At 31.2% G+C, this 26,998-nt stretch overlaps 4 protein-coding genes and 1 non-coding gene across 5 annotated transcripts; 4 read left to right on the top strand and 1 right to left on the bottom strand.

The window, feature by feature from the left end:
- The first annotated feature begins 16 nt into the window (after positions 1–16).
- On the top strand, positions 17–1,172 carry LOC106357089 (E3 ubiquitin-protein ligase AIRP1). Its single transcript, XM_013796776.3, has 4 exons — positions 17–482; positions 599–686; positions 776–885; positions 971–1,172. Exons 1-4 carry the CDS (start codon positions 372–374, stop codon positions 1,013–1,015), a joined length of 354 nt encoding a protein of 117 aa, XP_013652230.2. The 5' UTR covers positions 17–371; the 3' UTR covers positions 1,016–1,172.
- A 2,549-nt stretch (positions 1,173–3,721) lies between these two features.
- On the bottom strand, positions 3,722–7,872 carry LOC106357088 (floral homeotic protein APETALA 1 A-like). The gene is made up of 8 exons (XM_013796775.3): positions 7,530–7,872; positions 6,085–6,163; positions 5,909–5,973; positions 5,644–5,743; positions 5,403–5,444; positions 5,264–5,305; positions 4,507–4,661; positions 3,722–4,057 (listed from the first exon to the last, which is right to left on the bottom strand). Exons 1-8 carry the CDS (start codon positions 7,712–7,714, stop codon positions 3,955–3,957), a joined length of 771 nt encoding a protein of 256 aa, XP_013652229.2. The 5' UTR covers positions 7,715–7,872; the 3' UTR covers positions 3,722–3,954.
- Positions 7,873–12,371: 4,499 nt separating this feature from the next.
- On the top strand, positions 12,372–12,445 carry TRNAI-AAU. Its single transcript has one exon. It is a non-coding gene; the product is annotated as a tRNA-Ile (tRNA).
- A 1,156-nt stretch (positions 12,446–13,601) lies between these two features.
- LOC106357087 (nuclear transport factor 2-like) lies at positions 13,602–17,747 on the top strand. The gene is made up of 5 exons (XM_013796774.3): positions 13,602–15,938; positions 16,086–16,272; positions 16,482–16,934; positions 17,014–17,155; positions 17,244–17,747. Exons 2-5 carry the CDS (start codon positions 16,099–16,101, stop codon positions 17,660–17,662), a joined length of 1,188 nt encoding a protein of 395 aa, XP_013652228.2. The 5' UTR covers positions 13,602–15,938; positions 16,086–16,098; the 3' UTR covers positions 17,663–17,747.
- Positions 17,748–18,567: 820 nt separating this feature from the next.
- LOC106355875 (nuclear transport factor 2) lies at positions 18,568–26,906 on the top strand. Its single transcript, XM_048735895.1, has 5 exons — positions 18,568–20,186; positions 20,384–20,645; positions 20,722–20,927; positions 21,052–21,193; positions 21,282–26,906. Exons 1-5 carry the CDS (start codon positions 20,013–20,015, stop codon positions 21,728–21,730), a joined length of 1,233 nt encoding a protein of 410 aa, XP_048591852.1. The 5' UTR covers positions 18,568–20,012; the 3' UTR covers positions 21,731–26,906.
- The last annotated feature ends 92 nt before the right edge of the window (positions 26,907–26,998 follow it).

Genomic DNA, 26,998 nt, shown 5'->3' with positions numbered 1-26,998 from the left:
CGACTAGTTTAACTTTTAACTTTTTTCATATAATAATAAAAAGCGGTAACTGGAGTTTATAAACTGGAGAACGAAAAAAAAAAGTACATTCCAAAAAGCAGTCAAAATTCCAAAACACTTTTTAATAAAAATAATATCCCACAAAATCTCCACGTTGCCTTGTGCAGCTCTCCAAAGAATCTACATCGCTGCAATTACGGACCAAAGCTCCCTAAGTTTGTTGCTTTTTCTCCTGCTTAATTGATTTTTATTTCTCTCTCAGATCGATCCAAAGATACAAGAACAGAAAGAAAAACATTGATCAATCTTCTTCTGTTCCTCTGTTTTTCTCCCATATTAGTTGACCTAGGTGAATAACCCAAATCAGATCAATGGGTATTTTACTTTGCTGTCTTCGTGTTCCGGAGCAAGGTAATGAGTCTCGAAACGTACCCAGAATCACAGCCTTCAGCCACCCAATAATGAATATCTTTCCCCTCAAGGTAACGCCCACATTATAAAACCTACTTTCCTTTTATAGTTTCATTATTTTTTTCTCCCAGAAAACTTATAGAAATTGCAGAACTAATCAAACTCTAACAACTTCGTGTTGATTCAGTACGAGCAACTATCTCGAAACCTGGAAAGAAGGGAATTTTCCTCTGTCGCCAACAAAGAAGAAGACGTTTGTCCGACATGTTTCTATGGTAAAACTAGTAACTCTACAAAAAAAAGCTATTTATTTATGTCTAAAGATTTGTGTGTGTTAACTCATTACTATTGTCATTGGAGACAGAGTACGCTGAGGATAATCCGAAAACAGTTTTACAATGTGGACATATCTTTCACCTTGCCTGCATCTATGAATGGATGGAGAGAAGTGCAGCTTGTCCCTTTTGTTCCAAGGTTTCTTTCATCTCTATATGTATTTTATTAACACATATATGTCGGTTATATCTATCTTTTGATGTATGTTTTGTGATTTTAACAGACAATGCTTTTCTTGGAGGATGAAATTACAGAGCAGGTGGACTAACTATAAGAGATATCCTTAGATTCTTGGCAAAAAAATTCCTTCATCACCAATTCTTTCTTAATTTATGTTGTAACTAACTTTTTATAGATTTTAGAAGACTTCGGCCAGATTCTTTTTGGCTTGTAATTTGGAAAAATGATAAGCTATTTTTGTGTGATATAAAAATTTCAATAATTTTAAGCATTAGATTAATTTGATAACTAAAGCTGTTGCGATTCTTTAGTTCAAGAGACCTACAATATAAAAGATCCTAAAGAAAGGTAACTGAAGATTCAGTTTGGTAGACACGGGTGAGACTTATTTGTTCAGTTTGGACACTGATTTATTAGAAGGTTCAATAATATAAACTAGGATAAGATCCGCGCCTTGCGCGGAATTAAGTTATCATTTGTATTATATTTTGGAGAATGAAACAATAGTTTGGCTTCATTTGGATTAGGGGTGTTCAATCCGGATATCGGGTTGGTTTCGGTTCGGTTCGTTTTTTTTCGGTATTTCGGTTAGTAAAATATAACTACTATTCTAAATCCACATTTACTTTGACTTTACTCTTTCACATACTTTTGAAAGATTTCAACTGGACGACTAAATTGATCAGCCAATCTTGTTGCTTTAAATCATTAGTATTTATATATATATATTATTTAGTTTGAATATTTATTAAATAAAAATTCATATGCGTTATATTTTATGATCATTTGTAACTTATTATAACAAAAAAAATAATCTATTGATCACAAAATTTTCAGAGTGGAAATATTCAAATTTCTAATAATATATAGACGTTTTGAAAAATTCAAAATATAACATATAAGAAAAAATATAAATGTTTTTATTATATATTTAATGTGATTTATTAATATCTTTCAATAATATAAAATTAAAAAAAAAGAACTAAGATACAAAAATTGTTATCAAATATTTATTATTCATAATAATTAATTTTCATATATACGTTAATCATATTAGGTAATTTCGTAGCTCCTAATTAAGGAAAGTGCAAAAAAATATTTGGTAGATTATTTATCAATTCGATAGTTAGTTTAATAAAAAATATAATGTAAGTTAAGATGGACCAACATATTTTTCTAAGAATAGTATATTTTATATAGTCATTTATTAAATGAGAATTTATAATCATACAGTTCTATGATCATTCATATCATTTTATAACTGAATATTTAAATCATCGATAACAAAATTTTCAATGTGAAATCTTTAATAAGTTTATAATTTATAAATGTTTTTGAAAATTTATTGAAAGTTTTAATATTAAAATATTTATGCAATCTTATGGTATATAGTATAATATATATATATATATATATGTTTTATTATTAAATTATATTTTTTACTCATATGGTTTTAAAATCATGTGTATCTTATTATAATATTAAATAAAAGTTCATATTAATACAATTTTATGATCATTTGTAACTTATTATGACAAAAAAATAATCTATTGATCACAAAATTTTCAGAGTGGGAATCTTCAAATTTCTAATAATTTATAGACGTTTTGAAAAATTCAAAATATAATATATAAGAAAAAAATATAAATGTTTTTATTATATATTTAATGTGATTTTTAAATATATTTTAATAATATAAAATTAAAAAAAATAACTAAGATACAAAAATTGTTATCAAATATTTATTATTCATAATAATTAATTTTCACATATACGTTAATCATATTAGGTAATTTCGTAGCTTTTATTTAAGGAAAGTGCAAAACATTTTTTGGTACATTATTTATCAATTCGATAGTTAGTTTAATAAAAAGTGTAATATAAGTTAAGATGGAGCAACCTATTTTTTTTAAGAATAGTATATTTTGTATATTTATTTATTAAATAAGAATTTATAATCATACGGTTCTATGATCATTCATATCGTTTTATAACAAAATATTTAAATCATCGATAACAAAATTTTTAATCTGAAATCTTTAATAAGTTTATAATTTATAAATGTTCTTGAAAATTCATTGAAAGTTTTGATATTAAAATATTTATGTAATCTTATGGTATATAGTGTTTAATCTATATATATAGTTGACAAAAAAAAATCTATATATATATATTTATTTTATTATTAAATGATATTTTTTACTCATATGGTTTTAAAATCATGTGTATCTTCTTATAATAAAAATGTTAAACCATTGATCATTAATCTTTAACATAATAATTTTAATAGTTTTAGTCATTTATTGTCGTTTTTAAAAATTCAAAATATAACATATACGAAAAAATCTAAATTTTATTTTTATAGCTAATTTGATTGTTTAATTTATTTTAATAATATAAAATTAAACAAAAAATGATGGAGGGGATATAAATTGTTATCAAATCTTTATTATTAAAATCATTAATTGTGATATATATATTAGTCATTTATGGTAATTCCGTAGGTTTTATTTAAGGAAAGAAAATATCATATCATTATATCATATAGTTTGACCAACTTATGTATCTAACAACATATAAAAATCGAATGTGGACCTACTTATTTTTCAATTGAATGTAATTGACTACCTAATTGAGTGCCACCTATGCATTGGGGCCTCTTTTAATTAATACAAAATTGAGGTTACATCTTTTCAAATGTTCCTCAATTAATATATAGGGGATTCAGATATTGAAATATATTACAATTTTGCCACATACTGAAGCAAAATAACTTGAGAAAGATATATAAAAAGAGACAAAATAGGAACTTGCTAATTATATGAACATGGAGCTTGCCCACATATATTAATTAGTTGGATAAAAAGGGCTCGCCAAAATATATATGTAGCTCATATTGTTTTATTATTGATGATTATAAATATTATTATTGAATTGCTTCATGCGGCAAAGCAGCCAAGGTTGCAGTTGTAAACGGGTTCAAGAGACAGATCGAGATCGTTCCTCCTCATTGTCAATTGATCTTCTTCATGCGGCAAAGCAGCCAAGGTTGCAGTTGTAAACGGGTTCAAGAGACAGATCGAGATCGTTCCTCCTCATTGTCATTTGATCTTCTTCTTGATACAGCCCCCTGCATTCACATTCATATGCACATGATATAGCTTACAAAATTATCTACATAGGTGCTGAAAATATCACATGTTTTGTAGTGAAATTGGTAAAGGCCCATATCAAAGATAGTTTATTTATCTAACTACCTCAAGTTTTAATTTGAACAACTAAGAAAAACGACCTGATCCCAAAGGTTTCTTAGGCTTTTAGCAGCCATTCCATCTACTTTTCCCAAAAATATAAGTCTGTTTTTTTGACGACCATTGGATTGATGATCTTTTTTTTGGTTCAACTGGATTGATGATCTATACGTTAATATATACATGAAAAATCTTAGTACTTATAATTCACAATTTAGACGTCTAACCATCACTAAAACAACCTAACTCACTGGACTTATAACACCTAACTATCTTGTATATATAACACATATGTACATGAAAGTAAGAGGAACGAATTTTTAACTACCCCATGTTGAGAAAAGGAGATGGCTGATGAGAGAGCATGTAAGGATGCTGGATTTGATGCTGCTGGGGGGGTGGAGGCGGAGGCATATTATGGCCATGGTTCTGCTCGTCCCATTGCTCTTGTTGCGCCCTAAGAACCTTTTCCCTCTCCTTAATCTGACACGTTTTAATTTCACAATTCACACACCAGTTTGTTACCAACTTATACCATACTATATCATCATCAATTTTCAAAGCCACGACCTCTAAATAGATATACATATAAATAGCATCAAATGTAGTTGTGTTTAGATCTTTAATTTGGTTACGAATAATTCCTTGCGTCATGTAATAAACTCGTATACATGTCTTAAATATATATCTTCTCAAACAATTTTTCCTTCTGTTGCCAAAGTAGCCCAATTTTTTTTTAAATAAGAATAGTGTCTATATTCACATACCCTATATAGAGACGAAGAAAGTAGAATGATATGAGACGACTTTTCAAGTTCAAATATTTTCAATCCGGAAAAGAACCTTAAAACTAAACGGGCAATACCCATCTACGTAGTGGCTGACGAGTATATCAATCATAGACTATAAAAATGATATTTTTATCTATATTTTAGTTATAGTGGTGTCGAAGCTAAGTGGAGAAATATGGAAAGATCTCGTAGCCGTAGGTATAGCTTGGCTTGTAGTGTGGAGTAGAACAGTGGAAGCTAACAGTACTACAATAGAAAACATTTTGACGAAATAAAAATAATGACAAATGGCACCTGCTTGGAAAGCATGCTGTTTTGTTCCTGTATGGCTTTCTCCTGTCATTTCCAAAACGGCACGATTGTTAGCTCCCCTATAGGATTCTTACACGCAGTTATTCTATGTGAACTTCAATTTGATATGGTTTTTACATACCTTTCTTTGGAGCTCATTGATGGAGTCGTACATAAGTTGGTTCTGCATAAACGTACCATTACATCGACTAATCGTACTCTTATATACTAATTCTTTAAAAATTCAAACATTCTAATCGACGTGATTTTTTCATATCCAACCAATAAAATCACATATATACTATTTCATATATATGTATTTGAATAAGCAAATAATATGTTTTTAAGTTGTATACATGTTAAAGAAATAGGAGAATTCATACTTTTCTAGAGCGGATGTGCTTAAGAGCAGTATCAAGCTGTTGCTCTAGATTCTGGAGCTCCTTAGAGCTCATTGCTTGCAAGTCTTCCCCAAGATAGTGCCTAAATTTCAATAGAGCATCGATGCATTTTTTGTTATTTAAATGCATCATTTTTTGTATTATAAGTAATCATGCATTTTTTTAAAATCATGCATTTTTAACTAACATTAATCCTACCAGTTTGATATGTCATATATATATATATATATGATGAATGAAAATGTACCTCTGGTTTCTCTCCAAAAGCTCAATCTTAGCCTTGAGCCTATTATACTCCATCGACCAGTTCGTCTATATCTCACAAGTTTAATACAGATAAGTATATATATATATATATATATATATCACTAATACTGAAATAATATTTAATTTATATAAGTTAATGGAGAGAAATTGGTTTACATTGGAGTCGGACTCAGGTGCTATAAGCTGTCTCTCGGCGTAAGAGTATCTCTCATAGCGTTCAAGTATCTTCTCCATACTGTTCAATTCACAGAATTAGGGCTAGCTTCTTATCATCAACAATTTATGATCATATTTTATATATAGAGTATACACTGTGTAAAACAAGCAAAAGATCATGTAAATACAAGCTTAGGATGAGGTCGAGTTACCATGACATTAATTTTAGGGTAGATCTAGCTAGGTCTTAATGATGGTTTTATCCCTTAAAACCAAGATTTCCTAGATCAAATCCTGTAAGAGATCTATAATATAGCAAAACAGTGAACCAAGATATGACCCTATACCTCTAGCTTAGAGTTGTAACTGCGGTTTCCTTAAAATTGTTATAATTGTGTACAGGAAATCTTGTTAGAAATTACACATTATAAAAAAATATTATAATCTGATCAAATCACTAATTTCATTTTGTACAGAATACGAATAATGCTTTTTAAAGAAAGAACAGCTGTTGGCTGTTGGATTAAGTTTGACCATCGGTAAGAAGCCGAACATAGGATAAAATTGGTTCTTTTCGTGGATCCCCAGAGGTCAAAAAACCCCTACTCAGATTTGACATCCTTATTTCCAGCGTTTCAATTTGTAAAATCTTATAAAACAGAAGCAACTACGTTTAATACTACAGTGTTTAAGATTATGAGTTAATACTTGTCGAAGCCGACGGAAATTAAATATTTCATTGTCTTAGGTTTGCAGTATTTTGGAAAACACAACTGGGAGATCAAACGATTCACAATGATCTTAGGGCTGGAAAACCCCTAGCTCAAAAATTAAACACTAATCCGTTTATATAATCCCAATTTAACTTTGAAATCTTATAAATTAGCAGTATTTTTGTTGCTTCTCATTACATTTTTGGCTTATCTACAATAATAGACCATTTGCAATTTTATTTTATTAAAGCAACATTATTTTCAATGCTTGAGTTCCTAGCTAAGAAACAAGAGAAATTAAGCAGTTTCTTTAAATTGACAGTTTTTTAATTTCTTACCTTGGCTCTAATTCAAAATTAGGTTTCAAAATTCTTAAGACATATCTAGGAAAACAAAACAATTCATGATGGTGTATATACACCCACACACATATATCCAGACCGATACTATAAAATAGTTAATGTTCTAGGGTTAAATTCACTCCAGTCCGTATATAACTTTTAATTTTCTAGCTAATACAGATGTAGGTAATAAACATTTTTCTGACGGTATATTAACAGATTCAGTAAAGATATCTAACTACTAATAATCCAAATCAAATGAAACCCCTAGAAAATACCTAAATAAGAACAGTAGTTACTAATTAGGGTAAATCAAGTAGTCAACTTAAGAAAAAACGTGAGACAAATGAAGTAATTAAACATATTTTTGTTTCTTAAATGAGAAAGTTACCAAGAATCAGTGGAGTATTCAAAGAGTTTCCCCTTATGGGAGAAGACAACAAGCGCAACTTCAGCATCACACAGAACAGAGATCTCATGAGCTTTCTTCATAAGACCAGCTCTTCTTTTCGAGAATGTCACTTGTCTATTGATCTTGTTCTCTATCCTCTTCAACTGAACCCTACCCCTTCCCATTTTTATCCCTTTTAAAGGAACAATTTCCTCTAAAAGAACCAAACAAAACAAGAAACTACAAGAAGAGAGATAAAGAAGAGCTCAGACTTTGGTATGATCCAATTAGGAAAGTTTTTCTTTCTTTCCTTTATAATATAGACTTGTGTTTGAGTCTCGGGATCTTTCTTTCTCTCTTTATTTATGGAGAATTTGGGTAATAGCGGTTTTAGGGAAAATCTAAAACTGGTTTTTTCTTGTTTTCAAAACCAGTGTGGTTTTCTTAAGGATTCGTGTCGACATCTCATTGGTATATTGTATACTGGATGTCAGGCCCACGTTTCTAAAATGAAATATATAATATAAAAGTTTGATTATCGACGTCTTGTGAGCGAGAAGTAACATAGTACGGACCACTGGACCATCCCAAGTGTCACCTCCGCTTTGCATTGACGGCGGAGATTTCTCTGTAGATATACGAAACGAAATCTGGACCAACGAAAATATCTAATCATCTTCTTTTTAAATGAACTCTTCTATTTGGAATAAAGTGTGAACCCTTTGTTTTAGACAGTTTTATTAAATTTGTTTATATTTAATGTTCAGCGGTAACAGTGAAGTACAAATAGACCTTTTCTTTAGCAATAGATGTTATGGTGAAGTTGAGAATCAATTGACAATTGTGTAATGTATTGCGTTCACGGATTTATACGCAGGGTTTAAGGAACAACAGGGACCAAGACGAATAATTATGATGTGAAGCGTGGTGTAATGCGTATGGTGTAGTTCTAATTACACTGTAGATCTTACCGTATACGATCTAAATAAATCGAAAATGATGATCAATTTACTTGATATCAATAAATTATTTTCCTTAGTGGTAGTATTTAATCAAATTTGTAGATTTCATATATATATTTTCTTCATGGAAGATATATTAAATCAGGCATGCTGTGACCATATACACTGAAATGATGGTAGTTATATAACTAAATTTAGAATTATTCTTCGGTTCGGATAAAATAGGTTCACCAACCAATATAATTTTGTTATTTCATATTCTATATTTTTTAAAAAAAAATATTATCAAGTTATATTATGTTTTTAAAATAAAAAGATAAAAAATAAATAAAAATAATAGTAGTTACCAAAAAAAAGTTATTTAAAAAAAAATATTTTAAACGTCGTCAACAAAACAATAAACCATAAATCCTTGGGTTTAAGATTTATCCAAGAGTTTAGGATTTACCCAAAAATTTAGGGTTTATCCAAATATTTAGGGTTTATCTAAATGTTTAGGGTTTATCCAAAGGTTTAGAGTTTAGTGTTTTGCTGACAACATTAAAAATATTTTTTTTAAAGATTTTTTTTGTAACTATTACTGTTTTTTATTTTATGTTTAGTTTTTTATTTTAAACTATAATATAAATTGACAATATTTTTTTTAATAAGATATTGAATATGAAATAACAAAATCATATCGGTTGGTAAATCTACGAGTTTAACTTAGAGGGTGAACCCAAAAATAACTCCTAAATTTAAACATGTACGTCTTGAGATTTGAAATGCTACACAGGACAGAGAGAATAGAGAACTCCATTTGATGATTAGTATACTATATGTATGATAATGTATATGGAGATGATGAGCAAAAGTAGTAAGCAACAAAAGGAAAAGTAGAAACATAACAAATCGAGCAAAACTAAAAGAATCTAAGCTCGTGGCCTTGAGGACAACGTCCCAATAATATTACATTATCTTCGCCTTTGTTACATTTCCACCCTTCTTTTCTCCCATTTAGTATACATTTCTACTCTTTACTTCATTATGCATAGTGTACTACATTGTATACAATATCTCCACTAAACCGTATCTTCTATTCCAAATACTAGAAAACAATTTAGCTTTCTTAGAAAGGGGGTAATATCTATCTTTATCTCCAATATAGTAGTCATACATTCAAAATGGTTTTGAAAGTTAGAACCAGAAAAGCTTAACAGTCGCTTTAAAGCAGATCCCACGAATTGTCTTCGATGAGTGATATTTGTTGTGAAGTTTCTTTGAATCACACGGTGACACAAGATTTTATATGAATTTTAGGAAATTGTTATTCGAGGAGGATCTTTCGATGATAATTTAAAAAAATTCTATCCATGTTAATTTCTGTTTTAGTAATCAAAATCTGTTTTGAGATCTAACAAGTTATAAACATTTAGTGTAATTAGTTTTAAACAGTATTTTAGAGACTTTAAAACCTATATTTATACATATATGCATAAGTTTTTTTTTTAAATTAGAGACCAATTAAAAACAATGTTTCATTGAACTTGTTCCTAATTTTGAAGAATTTGAAAACAAGTGAATTTTGTAGGTGAGTGTATTCAAGGTCTAAATAAATTGGTTTAAACTCAAGAGTTATCTACTGTTACCACAAATTTCTCAGAAGCTATAGTTTAACGCACGGATGATATTGAATTTTCAATCTCTGTTGTTTAAAAAGGTATAGAGTGCTTGTTGTGATACGTTATATTCAGTTAATTCAATTATGTAGACCGGACAATGACAATAAGAAAGGAGATAATGAGGTAGCAACTCAAATTCTCGAGAAGAAATGAATGAAGAGCAAAGCTGTCTTAGTTAGGTCTCTATCAGAGAGCAAGGTGGGGGTCCAATCCAGCCACATCAAATGTCCAATTAATGTACACATCAATACCCTTTATCCCCACCATTCTATATATAATACATGTATATGTATCTTTTAAAAATTCTCAATTCTGAAAAACAAAAATTAAACGTTAAACCTTTATTGCTAAACAGATGTAACAATTCTTGTACCATAGATGTTAAGTTTTGGTGAAATTTGTGTAGAAGAAAATTTTAACCTTTGACATCTTCTTATCAGTTTTTTATACTGAAACATATTATGTTGTTCAAGAAAGAAAAAGATATACATGTTAGTGTATATTCAATCGAATATAAAAATAACAAATAGCAGAAGTATATAGGGATCAAATGCTGAAATAAAACTCTTGATTCAATATAACTCTTTTTAATAAAAATGGTCCTTATATCTAAGTAACCTTTCTTATTCAATATAACTCTTTTTAATAAAATGGTCATTATATTTAACTATTTATACTGAATATAGATTTTGATGTTGAACCCATATCAGATCAAAATCAATATTGGTCCTCTCTATTATATTCTTCATCTTGAATCTTCCTTTTTCCTTATAACTCAAGCTTTAATTTATGTGTTCTTCTGTTATATTTGATAATTTTGTTATACAATTAGAGAATTTCATCTTATATATTAAAACAGAAGTCACAACCTTAATTCATGTGTGATTTTTTTAAATGGATCTAATAGACATATTTCTATAAAGTCATGTTACATTTAATCTTTAATCTTATCATTTAAATTTTGGGCCTACCAAAAAATTTTATTGGGCTATCAATAATTGAATTTAAAGAATACATGGTCCATTGGATTTATAGATAGTATAAATTAAATAGATATAATTTAATGTTGTAATACTATACTTCCATATGTTAAATATTTAAATATTTGTCGATGTTAACTTTTAAAATTATAAAGATTTTTTTTAAATAACAAAAATCATATTATCTAACAATGATTAATCTTTACTACCTTAAACCAATGAAAACAAATTTTAAATTATATAGTTTATTTTAAAAATTAAACAAAAACTAAATGTTTAATTATTTACTCGATAATATAAATCTATGAATCAAAAAATTTAATTTTTTAAAAACTTTCTAAATTTGCAAAATGTTACAATATCTTTGAATATGACAATAAAAAATATTTTACTAATCTTTATATATATAGTTACGATTTTAATAATGAAATAATAATCCGATTATATATATATAGAAGAAGATACAAATACATGTGAAAGTTTAAAACAATCTATTCAATGAAAAAATATACCGTAAACTTATTATGTTTAAAAAATTGATAGATACATATATTATAATATATACCAATTTAGAATTGAAAACAAAATATTTATATAAAAATAAATGAAAACAAAAACCCGCGCGGTTGCGCGGATCGAGATCTAGTTTGAGGATTTAATTTGGTAATTTCTATATTCTTACTAAGTTCTCAATAGTGCAAAATAAAAAAAAAAATTCCTTAATAGGATTTTACAGTGGTAATCTATAGATTTAAGAAGTTAAACCATATGTAATGCATGCATTGAATTGAGAGGTAAGCTGGAAGTGTTCGTAAAGTATTTCAGTTGTAATCTATATTACTCATTTTGATTCGGATTCGATTATGATGTGTAGAAACCTAAAAATATTTAGATAACCAATATTCAAATTATATGGTGACATATGTAAAATATATAAAAACAAATATCAATATATAAAAAAAGATAAAAACCAACATCCTCAATCTTTTGTTCATATTTATATATAGCTAACGAATATATATCCTTAAACTCGAAATCGAAATGTAGGAAAGATACTGTTATTTAAACTTCTCAGTATTGCAAAAAAAAAAAAAAGAGTTGTTTGTCGATACATACGTATATTACTTATCTGGGTTAAGAGGCTTTGGAAGCTTCTGAGTTCTGATCCAAGCTTCTGAGTTCTGACCACTAAGATATAAAGTGTAGTTTATATAAATAATAATTAACCATACATTCAAAGGCCTATTAGCTCAGTTGGTTAGAGCGTCGTGCTAATAACGCGAAGGTCACAGGTTCGAAACCTGTATAGGCCATATTTTTTATAGCACGTCGCCTTCTCTCATCCACGCTTTTATTAATATATATATAGAAATTGAATAGCCACCATTGTGTTCGGAGGCAAGGAATAGTAAAGTTTCCAAAATGATTGCACGAAAATAATAAATGTTGATAAGCTGACGTGATTAAAAACACTGTAGCTTGGTCTTTTTCGCCCACACACTTACTGTAGTTTCTTCTACAAAAGATAGTTAAAAACTAAATTCAAAAGCGGTAGGAGAAGAAATGTAACGAGTTCAGAACCAAACCACTCCTTTCATATCTTTGGTGATTGACTATAACAATCCTTTCTTATCAACATTATCTTTCATATCTTATTTATATTACTTATTATTGATAACTTGACGCGTAAGATATTATCTTGTTAGAAATCAACAAACAAACCACAAATGAGAGCGAGATATAGAGACACTTACGAAGCAATCATCATCAATGGTGTAGATGTACTTCTTTTTGGAGACCAAGAAACCGAAGCAGCGGCAACCAGAATCTTGGAAGGAAATGCAACATGCCTTGGCACCTAAGATTCGATTGATGTCGTTCCTGTTGTACAGCTCATAGTCAAACCCTTGTGGGACCTTGATGGTCTTGGCAGGATCACCGTCCTGAACGATGTTCAGATGGTATTGCTCAAAGAATATTTTTTGATGTCGAGATCATCTTTCAGCATAGCGATTGGTTTCACCGAAGAAGAGGACTGTTGGGCCATTTGAGATTACTAAAGCAGTTGAAGCATACTGGATAAGAGAGATAGATGGTGTTGTACTATTTTTGGAAATGGATACTTCAGTATTTATACAGGTGAGAAGATCGTTATAATAATCGAAGGATAAAATAGTTACTTCACTCCTCCTTTGGCCAAACCTGCTTGATGTTTCTTGTGTGTAATCCTCTTCTGTTTATATTATGTTATTATCATATATATTTTTTCAAAATTGGAGTTGCGTGAGAGCAATGTTTTTGTTTTCATAATTTTTATATTATTGTTTACGATATTCAGTTAAGAAAAATGATATATAGATAGATTAGAAATCGAGTACGTCTTAACTCAGATTAACTGTCCATTTAATTGCTGATATATAGCTCCGAGCATCTTATTCTGTCAATTGATTCAGTATTGTTATCCAAAGGCATGTAACCATATCTTGAGAATGCCGTTGTTAACTTGTTTTGATGGTTGCTTAGCAATTGAGAACCTGACATAGTTGTTTCTATCGTTAGATTTGTTTTTTTCAACATGTTAAATCCATTGATCAAAAGATAATTATGTACAAAAACATTGAAGGAAAGAATGAAAAAGGAATATCTAGAACGTGAAACCAAGTTACAATACTTCGGTAGTTGAAAACATGGTGCAAGTTTAGGCGGTTCCTCTAGTTTGAAACCACTTCTGCCTCCTATTTTCCAACCGTGCTGAATTGTAACAGTGAAACTAAAGTTTGACCCACGCTTTAACGGATATTTTACATCGTAAAAATAAAAATAAACACATCAAATATTTTTGTTATGAATGTTATAATAGGAAAACATGACCAATTTAATCCATTCTGTTTAGGAACTACCCTCCAGTTTAAATTTTGATTCATTCAAACCCATCTCATTTAGGTTCATTTCATTTACCTTCGTCCATTTAGAAACCAATCTCATACTTTTTAAATATGTTATTATGTTACTATAATATAACTTGTCTTACCGGATTTTGAAAGCTATAGAGTTTGACTACTATGATAAAAACTTTATTATATGAAAGGTATTTTACAATATAAAAATAACCAAATGTAGCATGATCATATATTTATGTTATTTTAATAAAACAAAAACCATGTTATTCTAATTAAATATGCAAATTCGATATAAAAACTTTAAACATCATTAAATATTAATATAGTTAGATATGAAAACTAAAATATTAAGAGACCATAAGGTTCCTGTGTAAATCTCCAAACAATATATAGAGATATTATAAAATTTGTTAGATATTTGAAATATATTTGTTTGTTGACTAAATTATTATTTAACGGAAACTATAATTTTGTACCTAATTTATATATATTTAAGTTTTTCATATTATGTTTAATTAGATTTACATAAATTAATTATTGTAGTTATGTTTATTAATTGTGCTATTTTGGGAGTTTAAAGAAAATTATAACCGTGTCATGCATATTATTATTATTATTATTTGTTTTGTTCAAATAATCAAAGTTTAGATGAAAAATAATTTATTTGAAGTACTATCACCAATTATTACAAATTTTTAAGTTGAACCAACGATTTGTGAACAGTTGTAATGTTTCATTTAATGTGTTGGTGTTTTTATAAATGTTTATGTTAATGTGTTTCATGTTTATTTGGTTTATGTGTGTTAATTGTTAAATAGAACGTTAGCTATTTAGTGCAATTAAAACTCGAACATTCCATACTCTTTGGTAAATCTTATAGTAAAAGATGCCAGTGTCAAACGATTCCTTGTTGAGATTAGCTGATGGTCCAAGCTAGCAAGCTTCACGAAGGAGAAGTTGGATCTCTTTGATTAACACATGAACCGGTTTGAAGGCATCCGAATGCAATCTTACGTTCCTTTCATTTGTTTAATCTGTGCTTACGATTTACTAACATAATTCTCTTAAATTGACTATTTTATAGATCTGTAGAAAATTCGAAAACGAATTACAAGTGGATGAACACAAAGATGTAACTGAGCATAAAGATGAAATTTGGGCATCAAATATGGGGATTAGACGTTAAAGAAGGGATTTGATGTCACATGTTATTGATGAATGCTTTTCCTCATTTGGCTCGTCTTCTAGTAAGAGCCATTGTAACTAGAATACAATTTGTTGTATCAGATATATCAGAACTATAATGTCAAGAAATTACTCAAAACAAATAAATAATAATAATAATATCAAGACAAATTGTGAACAAAGAACGAAAACATATTTTTAAAGTAATTTACAATTATTCACATTGGCGCTATTTTCAGAATTGCACCTTCAATTAAATTATGCTAAAACAAATAGTTAGATAAGAACACAAGATTTTGTATCTATCTTTGAAAATCCATTAATTATTAGTTCAAGCAAGTAAGAATAAATTAGAAAGAAATCTAGAAGTCATTAACTAAATAGTTTAAGAAAGTTTGACTAATAATTTCTTTTGGCAAGAATAAATAAGGTCAACAAGAAAATGATATATTGGTCAAAAAACATAAAGCATCCCACCAATCAGAACACAAGTCCGCATTTCTAAAGCTAACCGACCCTTTTTGTTGATGAATACAAATATTCTCTTTCCTTTTTTGTTCTCTCCTTATGGAAACATAATCTCTGCCAACCTCTCTTAAACCCTTATATAAAGCACCTCTCTTCTCTTGCCTTCTCCTCACAAATCTCTCAAATTTCTTTAACCTAATCACAACTAAAAGCCTCCTCCTTTTCTCTAGACTCTCCTTGGTTCCATCTCTAGGTTTGTAAAACCCTTGATCCAAATTCAGATTTGTTCTTTTTTTCTTGCATTCTGATTGAAAAGTTTTGATTTTTAATAATGGGTTTTGGATTAGAATGTTGATTCTTTCTGTTTGATCTGAATTGTATTCTCCCTTTTTTTTCTCAGGACGTGTACAGATATGGCTGCCGAGGGATGTGTTTATGATGCTCACCAAGTCTCTGAGGCTTTTGTGAAAAAATACTATCATTTTGTGGTGACAGCGACTCATGCAGCTCATCAGTTTTATGGCGTTGATAGCCTTGTCACCAGACCAGGACCTGATGGTACTATGATGTCTTTTTCATCCGTCGAGGTAAAACAACGTCGTTTTGAATGTTTCTCACGATTCTCGTTTTATATTAGGTGTTATTATGTCAAAATGTTATTAGATTCATGAGATATTTATTACTTTATGCTGAAACTAGTTATGATGATTGTCTTAAATACCGGAGTTAAGACTCTTTGTCTATGTTTAATGGAGAGAGAGACTTGACATTGTTTTATTATCATCCTTGGTTCCAGGCTATCAAGAAGCACTACCGTTCCTCTTACTATGATGGTGCCACATTCGATGTGGTCAGTGTTGATACTCAGAGTTCGTCGGGAGGTGGAATACTCATCATGGTTATTGGTTTCTTGACTGGTAAAGATAACCTCAAGAGGAAGTTTTCCCAAGCGTTCTATCTTGCACGTCAGAATCGTAACTATGTTGTCTCCAATGACGTTCATCGTTTTGTTGATGAAGAGGGTATGTTTGCCAAGTCTTGTCCACAAGTTACAAAGCCAGTTGAAAAGATAAAAAAGACTGGGCAGGTCCACAAAGCCACCAAGAAGAAGTCTGTTAATGCTGCTGAGGTTAAGAAGGTGGTTGCTCCTGAAAAAGCTGTTGTAACTGCTCCAAAACCGAAAGAGCCAGTTGCTGAAACATCAGCTGCTCCTCCTCTTGTTGGAGCCAAGATATCTTATGCTTCCATAGTGAGTTTTATTCTTGCAAATTTGACTTTATTTTACTTGGGCCATCTATAACACTTATTAATCAATGTTGAAACTGCAGGTTCTATCCATGTTGAGAAACGCTGCTCCTGTCGAAGTTAAAGCAGCCCCCGTTCAGAAACCTAGTACCGTGGCACAACCCAAACCCCATGTAGCTCCAGCACCTGAAAAGAAGAGTGACCAGAAGATGGTTGATGAACCAGGTTAGAAAATGTTCATCCATTGTTGTAAAACAACTCTTTTGTCTTTGTCTATTTTTGTATATCTTATTCATGTTGTTTTTGGTTGCAGGGACTTCCATATTTGTGTCGAATCTGCCAATGGATGCAAGGCCTCTTCAAGTCTATGAACTGTTCAAACGTTTTGGCGCTCTCGAAGGAAAAGGAGTTCAAATCAGAAGCTCCAGGGCTAGTGGAAGTTGCTTTGCCTTTGTTGCCTTTGAATCTGTTGCATCCGTACAGAGTGTACTTAAGGCTGCCAAGAGCAATCAGTTCAAGCTTGGGGAGCATAAGCTTCGTGTAAAGGAAAAGCAAGTTGAGTATAATAGTAGCAATCCGTCTGATTGGAGAAGTGAATGTGGAAGCATGAGTCAGAGTGGTTCTGTTGATGGAAGCAAGACTGAGAATGTATATGTAGGAGGCGAAGAAGATGATGGCTTCACGCTGGTCAGAAGCCGTAGGAACAGAAGTGGGAAGAGGAGACAAGAATAGCCAAATAATCAGTACAAAAACAGTTACAGTTTCTTAGAAAAGTTGATTGTTTGAAAAGATAAGGGAAGAGCTTGCAACTTGAAAATATTCCGGCATTACAGATTCACTCACATCTCTTTACTTTTTTTTTAAGTCTGTTGTCCAATATAAATTCTGTTTTTTTTTTCTTTTTGTTTTACTCCTTATGTGACTCAATACAAAACTTCTGTTCTTTTTTTCTTTTCAGTCAGACAATTTTCTATCCTTTTTTGCTTGTTTTCAAATATTTTAATTTGAATGTTTCACTATTGATGTTTTTAACAAGATTCTGATCCATCCACTCTTGCATATTTTTTTTACATTTATAATTATAAGTTTCTCTTTTTATAACTATAAAATTGTATATGATATTTTGTTATATATTGTGTAAATAAATATAAGAGTGGTCGTCATTTTTTTCTGGTCGTTTATTATAAATAAATTTATTGTTATTTTTTTTTTTTTTTGCAAATTTAGAAGTAGTTTACAATTTCTCAGAAGCTGTAATCAGTCAAGAGACTTGACTGTAACTACAAAGTGGATTCATTAGCATTAGCTCAAAGGTTGAGGTCTCCATGGACTCACGGTAGCTTCTACTAACGATTATGTTCTTTTCAAAAAAAAAAAACGATTATGTTCTTTTCAGACATTTTTCTAAACAGACAACATAAATAACATCTAAAGTTATGAAGCTCAAAACTATAAGTTACATTTGAAAGTCATGGATCAGCTACCCCCTTCACTCACTATATCTCTCTTTCTCAAATTAGGCAAAGTCAACAACCTTTTTACTGTCTATTTCCTTCCTCAATTCACCTAAAAAGTAAAAAGTGTGGGAGAGCGCTAGAGAAAGTGCAGCATTTGAGAGTACCCAAACATGAAACAGACCAATGAATGATAATGACTCATGCAGCACATACGTTTGAAATGATAGATGCAAACTTAAATACATATAGTCTAAGGGCATCTCAAACAATGACACCAAATTTGGTGTTGAAATTATACCCAATTTAGTATTTTGGTGTCAATTCTTTTTTGTCATCTCCAACAATAACATCAATTCTTACACCAAAAGCAATATTATATATTATTTTATATTTTCATTTTTAAATTTTTTATATTTCTATTATTTGTAATTGATAAATAATAATTATGTTACATCTAGATTATATTTATATTTTGTTATTTGTAAGTGATAAATATTATTTACTAATTTATGAATATAATAATAAAATTAAAATGAAAATTAAAATTTTAATTATATGAAAATAAATTAAAAATAAAAATAATATAATATAATATTATTTATGATTAATTACAAAATTTATAGTAATTGACCTATATTATTAAACGAAACATATTAAAATGTATTTTAGAAATTTTGTGTGATGAATATTATTACACCAAATGTGAAAATAAATTTAAAATAAAATAATACTATATTTTTATGTTTAATTACAAATTTGATAGTAATTAAGCTATATTTTTAAATGAAACATATTAAAATATCTATTATAAAGATTTGGTGTGATGAGTAGTGTTATATCAAATTTAGTGTAATACTATTCAAATTCCACCAAATTTGGTGAGATGATGTCAAATTTGGTGTCTTGTTGGAGATGAAATCCCACCAAATTGGCAAATTTGATGTTTTGGTGTCTTGTTGGAGATGACCTAAATCAAAGTCAAATATTCATAATTTCCTTTCCTTGGCTTAAATCAATATAGAAAAATATTTACTTTCAAACTTATATGACTTTTAGCTTGAATGGGAAGTTTATATAAATTTTCATATCTTATTTGAACTGAGATAAGTTCTTTACTTTAATTTTTTCTTTTTTTTTTTATATAATGATTCAACCTTTATTAAGTTATATCATATTGTATTTAAATATCTTATACTGAGTATATAATTATTTTTGAAATATTTATTTTGACTTAATTTTTAGGTAAGAGTTCAAGAAAGTTTTACTTATTTTCTTGGCAAGAGTAATAGGGTTAAGGAGAAAAGGATATAAAGGTCAAAAACATAAAAGCATCCCCCAGTCAAAACTCAAGTCCGAGTTAAAGCTGACCGACCCTTTGTCATTAATTCAAATATTCTCTTTCCTATTTTTGTTCTCTCCTTATATGGAAATATAATTTCGCCGACCCTCTTGAACCCTTATTTAAGCTCCTCTCCTCTCTTGCCTCCTCATCGCAAATATCGTCTTCTTTAACCTAATCACACTAAAATCTACCTCCTTTCATAGAGGCTTGCCTTCTTTTAAATTGATGAAAGTAGTAGATATAACTTTATAATAAATAAAAAAAACTCAGGACGTGTGTAGATATGGCTGCCGAAGGAGGTGCTCTTGATGCTCGCAAAGCCTCTGAGGCCTTTGTGGAAAAGTACTATCATACTGTGGGGACGATGACTCATGCAGCACATACGTTTTATGCTGATGATTGCATTGTCACCAGACCAGGACCTGATGGTACTACGATGTCTTTTTCATCCCTCGAGGTATTGGTTCTCACGATTCTCCTTTTATATTAGGTGTTATTTGGTCAAGGTTTGTTTTATGTTGGTTGCCTTATTAGATTCATGATATTATTTACTCTCTGACATTAATTGCACTTTATTCTGAAACCAGTTAAGACTCTTGTCTATTTTTTTTTTCGATAGAGACTTGACATTGTTTTATTATCATCCTTGTCCAGGCTATCAAGAAGCACTACCTTTCCTCTTACTATGATGGTACTACATTCGATGTTGTCAATGTCGATTCTCAGAGTTCGTTGGGAGATGGGGTATTCATCATGGTTATAGGTTTCTTGACTGGTAAAGATAACCTCAAGAGGAAGTTTTCCCAAGCGTTCTATCTTGCACGTCCGAACGGTGTCTATGCTGTCGTCAATGACATTCATCGTTTTGTTGATGAGGAGTCCTCTACTACAAGAGCTCTTCCAGTTGTTGAATCTGGTATGTTGCCTAAGGCTTTGTCTTTATAACTATATATTTGAAAGAGAACTAACTCTATCATGGACTAACATTGTAGTGCCAGAAGCTACAAAGCCAGTTGAAGAGATAAAAAACACTGCGCAGGTCCACAAATCTACCAAGAAGAAGTCTGTTAAAGCTGCTGAGGTTAAGAAGGTGGCTACTCCTGAAAAGGCTGTAACTGCCGAAAAACCTAAAGAGCCAGTTGCTGAAACGTCAGCTACTCCTGCTCTTGATGGAGCCAAGAAATCTTATGCTTCAATGGTTAGTTTTCTCCTTGCAGATTTGACTTTTTACTTGTTACCTTATATGCAACACTTATTTATTAATCAATATTTTTTTATAGGACTTATTATTTATTTATTATTAATCAATGTTGAAAATGCAGGTTCTATCCATGTCGAGAAACGCTGCTCCTGTCCAAGTTAAAGCAGCCCCGGTTCAGAAACCTAGTACCGTGGCACAACCCAAACCCCATGTAGCTCCAGCACCTGAAAAGAAGAGTGAACAGAAGATGGTTGACGAACCAGGTTAGAAGATGTTCATCCATTGTTGTCAAACAACTCTTTTGTCTTTTTCTATTTTTGTATATCTTATTCATGTTGTTTTTGGTTGCAGGGACTTCCATATTTGTCTCGAATCTGCCAATGGATGCAAGGCCTCCTCAAGTCTATGAACTATTCAAAGGTTTTGGCGCTATCAAAGGAAATGGAGTTCAAATCAGAAGCTCCAGGTTTAGTGGAAGCTGCTTTGCCTTTGTTTCCTTTGAATCTGTTGCATCTGTTAAGAGTGTACTTAAGGCTGCCAAGAACAATCAGTTCAAGCTTGGGGAGCATAAACTTCGTGTGAAGGAAAAGCAAGTTGAGTATAATAGTAGCAAACCGTCTGGTGGGAGAAGTGAAGGTGGAAGCATGAGTCAGAGTGGTTCTGTAGATGGACGCAAGACTCCGGCTGGCTCTGTAGATGGAAGCAAGACTGAGAATGTATCTGTAGGAGGCGAAGAAGATGATGGCTTCAAGGTGGTCAGAAGCCGTAGGAACAGAAGTGAGAAGAGGAGACAAGAATAGCCAAGAGAAACAGACAAGAATATATTCCGGCATTACAGATTCACATATCTTTACTTCTTTAAGTCTTTTCTGTTGTTGCTCAAGTAAAACGGAAAAAAACTTTTTTTTTGTTTTACTCATATCATAAATCTTCTATTCTTAATTAATTATATAACAAAAAACGATCAATCACTTTGTTTGGTCTTGTGTCGTATCATGACATGGTGGCTAACCATGGAGATGACTACACTCATCTTATGGTAAGCCAACGACCAGTCTCATGACATGAGATATGTGAAAGGTTTTGATAACTTCCATATCAGTACAGTGCTGATCATATGGTCAGTTTAGAAGATCACTTTTGCAAGATATCGTCATACTGTTGTTGTATTGGAAGGCAGAAGCATTGGTAAATACCCTCTAGGCATTTCCTTTGGTTCATTCATAGCTGTTGCTCGTTCACGAAGTGTAAACATGTATGTTGGCCTTTTGACTTTAGTGAGTAGTGGTAAATATCCAATGATGCTCCAGATATTGATTAAGAAGACAAGGATTCTTCCAGAGGCTCTAGCACGGGCTAAACAAGGTTTGTTGTTTCATTCTCTTATGTTCTACTTTTGCTTTCCTCTGTGCTGATCCGTGTGTCCAATGCCTCACTGGATATTCGTCTGACCTCGCTATCTAACTCTGTTGATTCTGGTAGTAAGCAAAGCTGATGGTGAAACCACCAAACACGCTAGGAGAGACTAGAGAGAATGCCCTGTTAGCACTGTTTTCTATCAAGGTTTGTCTATCAGTCAATAAAAGGTTTTCACTGTTGTAATATCCTCTTACCCTTTACAATCTACCAATCCAAGATTTTTCTCTCTATATATATATATAGAGAGATCCCTGTGCTTTCTCAGGAAAGATTCAAACATACCTTAGTACACCTTATAAATTATTATGCAGGTTGGCAAGCTGAAGGATGCAATGTCCAATAATTATTTACAACTCGAGGTAAGCTATGAAAAATTTAAAGTCTTTCTGATATACTAAGCTACTCGGAGTAAAATCCAAGAACCAGTAGTTAGTAGTGTGTACATTTCGTGTACTGTTTCCTTGATATCAAACAACTCATTTGTCTCAGGCAATGAAAGAGTTGGTGCAGTTTGATCTCAGACATCAGGTTTATTCACTGGTTCGCCCAGTGCAACAGGTTAAGCTTCTTCCAGTACATATTTGAGAAGAGCATAAAGTGTTATTACATCATGCCTTGGTTAAGTCCATATTCTCCACTCACATTGTATCTATATCTGATTTAACCAGCCTAACTTGTATTGTAAATGATCTTAACCTATTTTTCCTCTACCAGGCTCTTGACGCTGTGTTCCAACACTACAAAGTCGACTTGCAGAGAAGAACCACTTTAACGGATTATATTCCAAATTTTTCATTCGAATATTCACATTTCTTATTATAGCTATCAGAATACTAAAATAAAATTAGATTATCAGTTTTAGGTTTAATAAAGTTTCCCTTTGTGAATACGTGGAAGTATATCCTATGGTTTGTTCCTTTACGAATCAATCCTTTTAAGAATATAAATCATTTAAGATGAGGTTTATATCTAGTCCAGTGTTGCGTCAATCAACTATTGTAATTTGTAAAGAAACAAAGAATGATGCACATCTGTAATTTGAAAGTAAGTTAGTGGTTATAAAAAGAAGTAAACGCATTGCTTGATAAAGAGAAGAACAATCATGCGAATGTAACACCTCCCTAGTCTTCAGGTTTGGATTACAAAACCCTTAACACGTCAAAGATTTTGCTAGATTTGATTCCATTCCCTTCTTCATCTTATTCTTACCTACCCTTTTTTCCTTTGAATATTTGCCAACACAGCTTATTTTCCACGAAATATTCATTTTCAAATAGTTACTATAGTGGTCTAATAGTCGTGCCAAGTGTTTAGAATAAGAAAATTAAGGAAGTAGAGGCAACGAAAATCGACATATCTTCAGATTGAAAAATTGAGTTTTCTAGGAATAAAATTTTTTAAAAATAATCTTGATCAAATTCTCCGAAAATGATGGACATCTCTTGCCAATAGTCGAAGTTTAACGATTTGATCTAGACTCTGTGCAATAGTTTGTATGTTGCGAGCATTATGTAGCCACTTTAATCTCAATGCCAGAACTTTTTTTGGCTTGTACTATTGACACACTACTCGTAAGTTATGTGGTACACACTACTCGTAAGTTATGTGGTTAGACAAATTTCTATTAGCGGTACACATTTACCGAATCAACACTAGCGTAAAAAATCGCGTTCTACTATGAAGAAGAAAATACAAGTATTGGGTTTTAGATAATTGACACGCGAGGATCTCACACCCACTTGGGCACGTGTTACTTGTCCGATGTCTGACATGCTTCACGTTCCCGCGACAGTTCTTTGAGGGCATTTTCGTAGTTACCCGGAGAGATTTCTAGCTCAGCTGTCACAGTGTCACTGGTCTCCTATATTTCTGAGCTGGCCGCTTTGGGGACCATGATAATACACTTATGTATATAGGGCTCTTCGTTTCCCTACGTCATCACCGTCTCCGTCTAGATGTATCATTTACATGATTCATCCAAATGAATTGTTTTTTAAAAATACATATTTTACATTGAAATGCATGTAATAATGATAAATTGTGAATTCGAATACATTAATTGTGTTCACTGAACTTTGATTGGTTAGACATTATAGAAAATAGCTAATCACGAAAACTAATGCATTTATAATCAAGAATTTATGTATTTTTATTTTTTTATTTACAACAAAAGGCTAAAAAAGAACTAAGCAGATTTCTGATCGAAGAGCCACCTCGAAGGAATCAAATCAACATAAACCATAGCAGCAGGCTGATTTCTAGCACATCGTGCTATCTTGTCTGCCATTATGTTTTGTGCCCTCGGAATATGCAATTTACGTGTTTTCTTAGTGTGTGAAAATTCCAAAACAAACATTATATTAAAACGGAGGGAATATCATTGTTTTGATTTAATCATATTTTATTTTTGTTTCACTATATTAATTTTCTTAAAGATAGTCATTTTAAACTATTGTTTATTGAGAAATATAATTTTTTGGTTTTAGCGAAAAATACATATTCACGATTTAGTTCAAGAAATTTGATTTTGCGGTTTTAACGAGGAAAAAAAAAAATTGTGGTTTTGTTGGAAAGAATGAATTTTACGGGTTTGGTGGAAAAAATGCGATTTCGTGGTTTTAGTGTGAAAACATGTTTTTACAATTTTGGAATGAAAAATAATTTTCGGTTGAGATATATTCAAAATAAAAAACAAAATTTAAATACAAATTTAAAAACAAACATAAAGAAAAACACTTAAATTAAATAGAAATTAATCTAGCATATATCAAATTAATCAAATAACATTAAAATTTTAAACCAAGCATGAAAACAAACATTGTTTGTAAATAATATGCATTACCTTATATAAAAAGACTTGTTATTTTCACAAAAAAAAATTAGGAACTACTTATTTATAAATAATGAGTATTTAATATATTTATTTTTATTTATCATATCAATATAATTGAGTATTTGTAATATTTATATATATATAGTTCAAATATTTATATAGACTATTAGTTTTTAATTTTTCAGGTTATCCATTTGGATTAGGTTCAGATAAGTTTTATACTATTTTAAAAAATTTTGTTAGGATATTTTTATATTTCAGATCGTATTCGATTCATTAGGATCTCAGTTTTCAGATTTTATGTCCAGTCTTAAAATCACTTACTCTGAGTTAACATATAAACGTATCTGGTACACTTTTGTAAAGACACGTGTCGAATACACTATCTTTTGCGGTAAAGACGACACGTTAGTAGCCAGCGAATAATAAACAAAAGATAGCGCTCCTAGAGAGAGAAAGCGAAAGAGAGTAAAAGAAAAAAGTCTCGCCGACCGGCGGAGTGGGCTTCCACAGCCACCGTCGGTCCGGTTTGTTCTTGTTTTTTGGTTTTCGTTTAAGCTTTCTTTCGTCTCGATTTAGCTGTGTGGGATTTGTTTTTCGGTGGTTTTCCGGTTCCGGGAGGTGGAGGCTTTGACAGCTCCGCCGCCGCCGGTTTTGTTACCGAGAGGTAGAGGCTTCCACAGCTCTGCCGCGTCGGCTTTTGCTACCGGGAGGCGGTGGCTTTGTCAGTACCGCTGTCGTCGGCTTGTGTTCCCGGTGGGTGGTAGCTCCTCTAGTATCGCCTTCTTCGGTTTCGTTTTCTTTGGATCAGTTTTTTATTCCCTTTCTTCTCGATCTATGAGTCGGCGCTTCAAAGTCTCTCTGTCTCTTGATCTATCATCTGAAACCGCTGCATGGAAGTCGGAGGTGATGGATTGATTGTAGGCGGTTATTTGCTCGAGTGATTTCATAGATCCGCTTTGGTGTGTGGTTAACCGTTTGGCTTGGGTTTTGGACGAGATCTCGATAGGTTAGATCGATGGATGCTCTCCGAGGAAGGTTCTCAAGCGGGGAAGATCGGCCGGTCTCGTTCTGGTGGCTTGCGGCGCCGGTTACGGTGGCATGCTTGGAAAACTAGGGTTTCCATAAGTTTGGGCCGCGTGGGGTTTAAAGTTTAGGCCCGTTTTTTTGTTTATACTAGTTGGGCCGGATGCGTGGGCTTTTATTGTAATGTTTCTTGGTTGGGCTTGTCCCTTAATTTTAATAAACTCAGTTGGGAAAAAAAAAAAGAAAAAGGAGCAATCAATAATAGGGCAAAAAAGGAAGGGGACAAAGAGATTAAAAACAATTTATTTAAAGATTAAAAACTCTCAAGCCGTACGAAAACGTGTCAACGCGAGGAGCCATCTGATCGACACTTGGCTCTTTTTTCTCTCTGCTCTCTTCTGTCCTTTTCAGACATTGGCTATTCTCGTCGCTTTCTTTTCATCTACGTGCCCAACATTTATATATTCTTTATATTTAAATAAATATATATATAGGTGTAAAAGTATGTGAATAGTAGATATAAACTTTATTGGATAAACTGCATTTCTTCCTTTTTATTAATGTTTACGTTTAAAGAAACATTATTTCAAATATCACTGATATTATATATTTTATTTTATTATCGGTATAATTAATAGTATTTTTAGGAAAAACGAAAACTATTTTAGTTTATAATTACAATCATAAACACCACAATTAATAAAACAGAAAATATAATTTATGTATAAAACGGTAAAATAAACTAGGAAATTTTAAACCAAAACAAAAAATTATTTAAATCATTTTTTAT

This window comes from Brassica napus, chromosome A7, assembly GCF_020379485.1.
Source record: "Brassica napus cultivar Da-Ae chromosome A7, Da-Ae, whole genome shotgun sequence".
NCBI lineage: Eukaryota > Viridiplantae > Streptophyta > Magnoliopsida > Brassicales > Brassicaceae > Brassica > Brassica napus.
The sequence above is the reverse complement of the archived record's forward strand: the minus strand, read 5'-3'. Positions and strand labels throughout refer to the sequence as shown.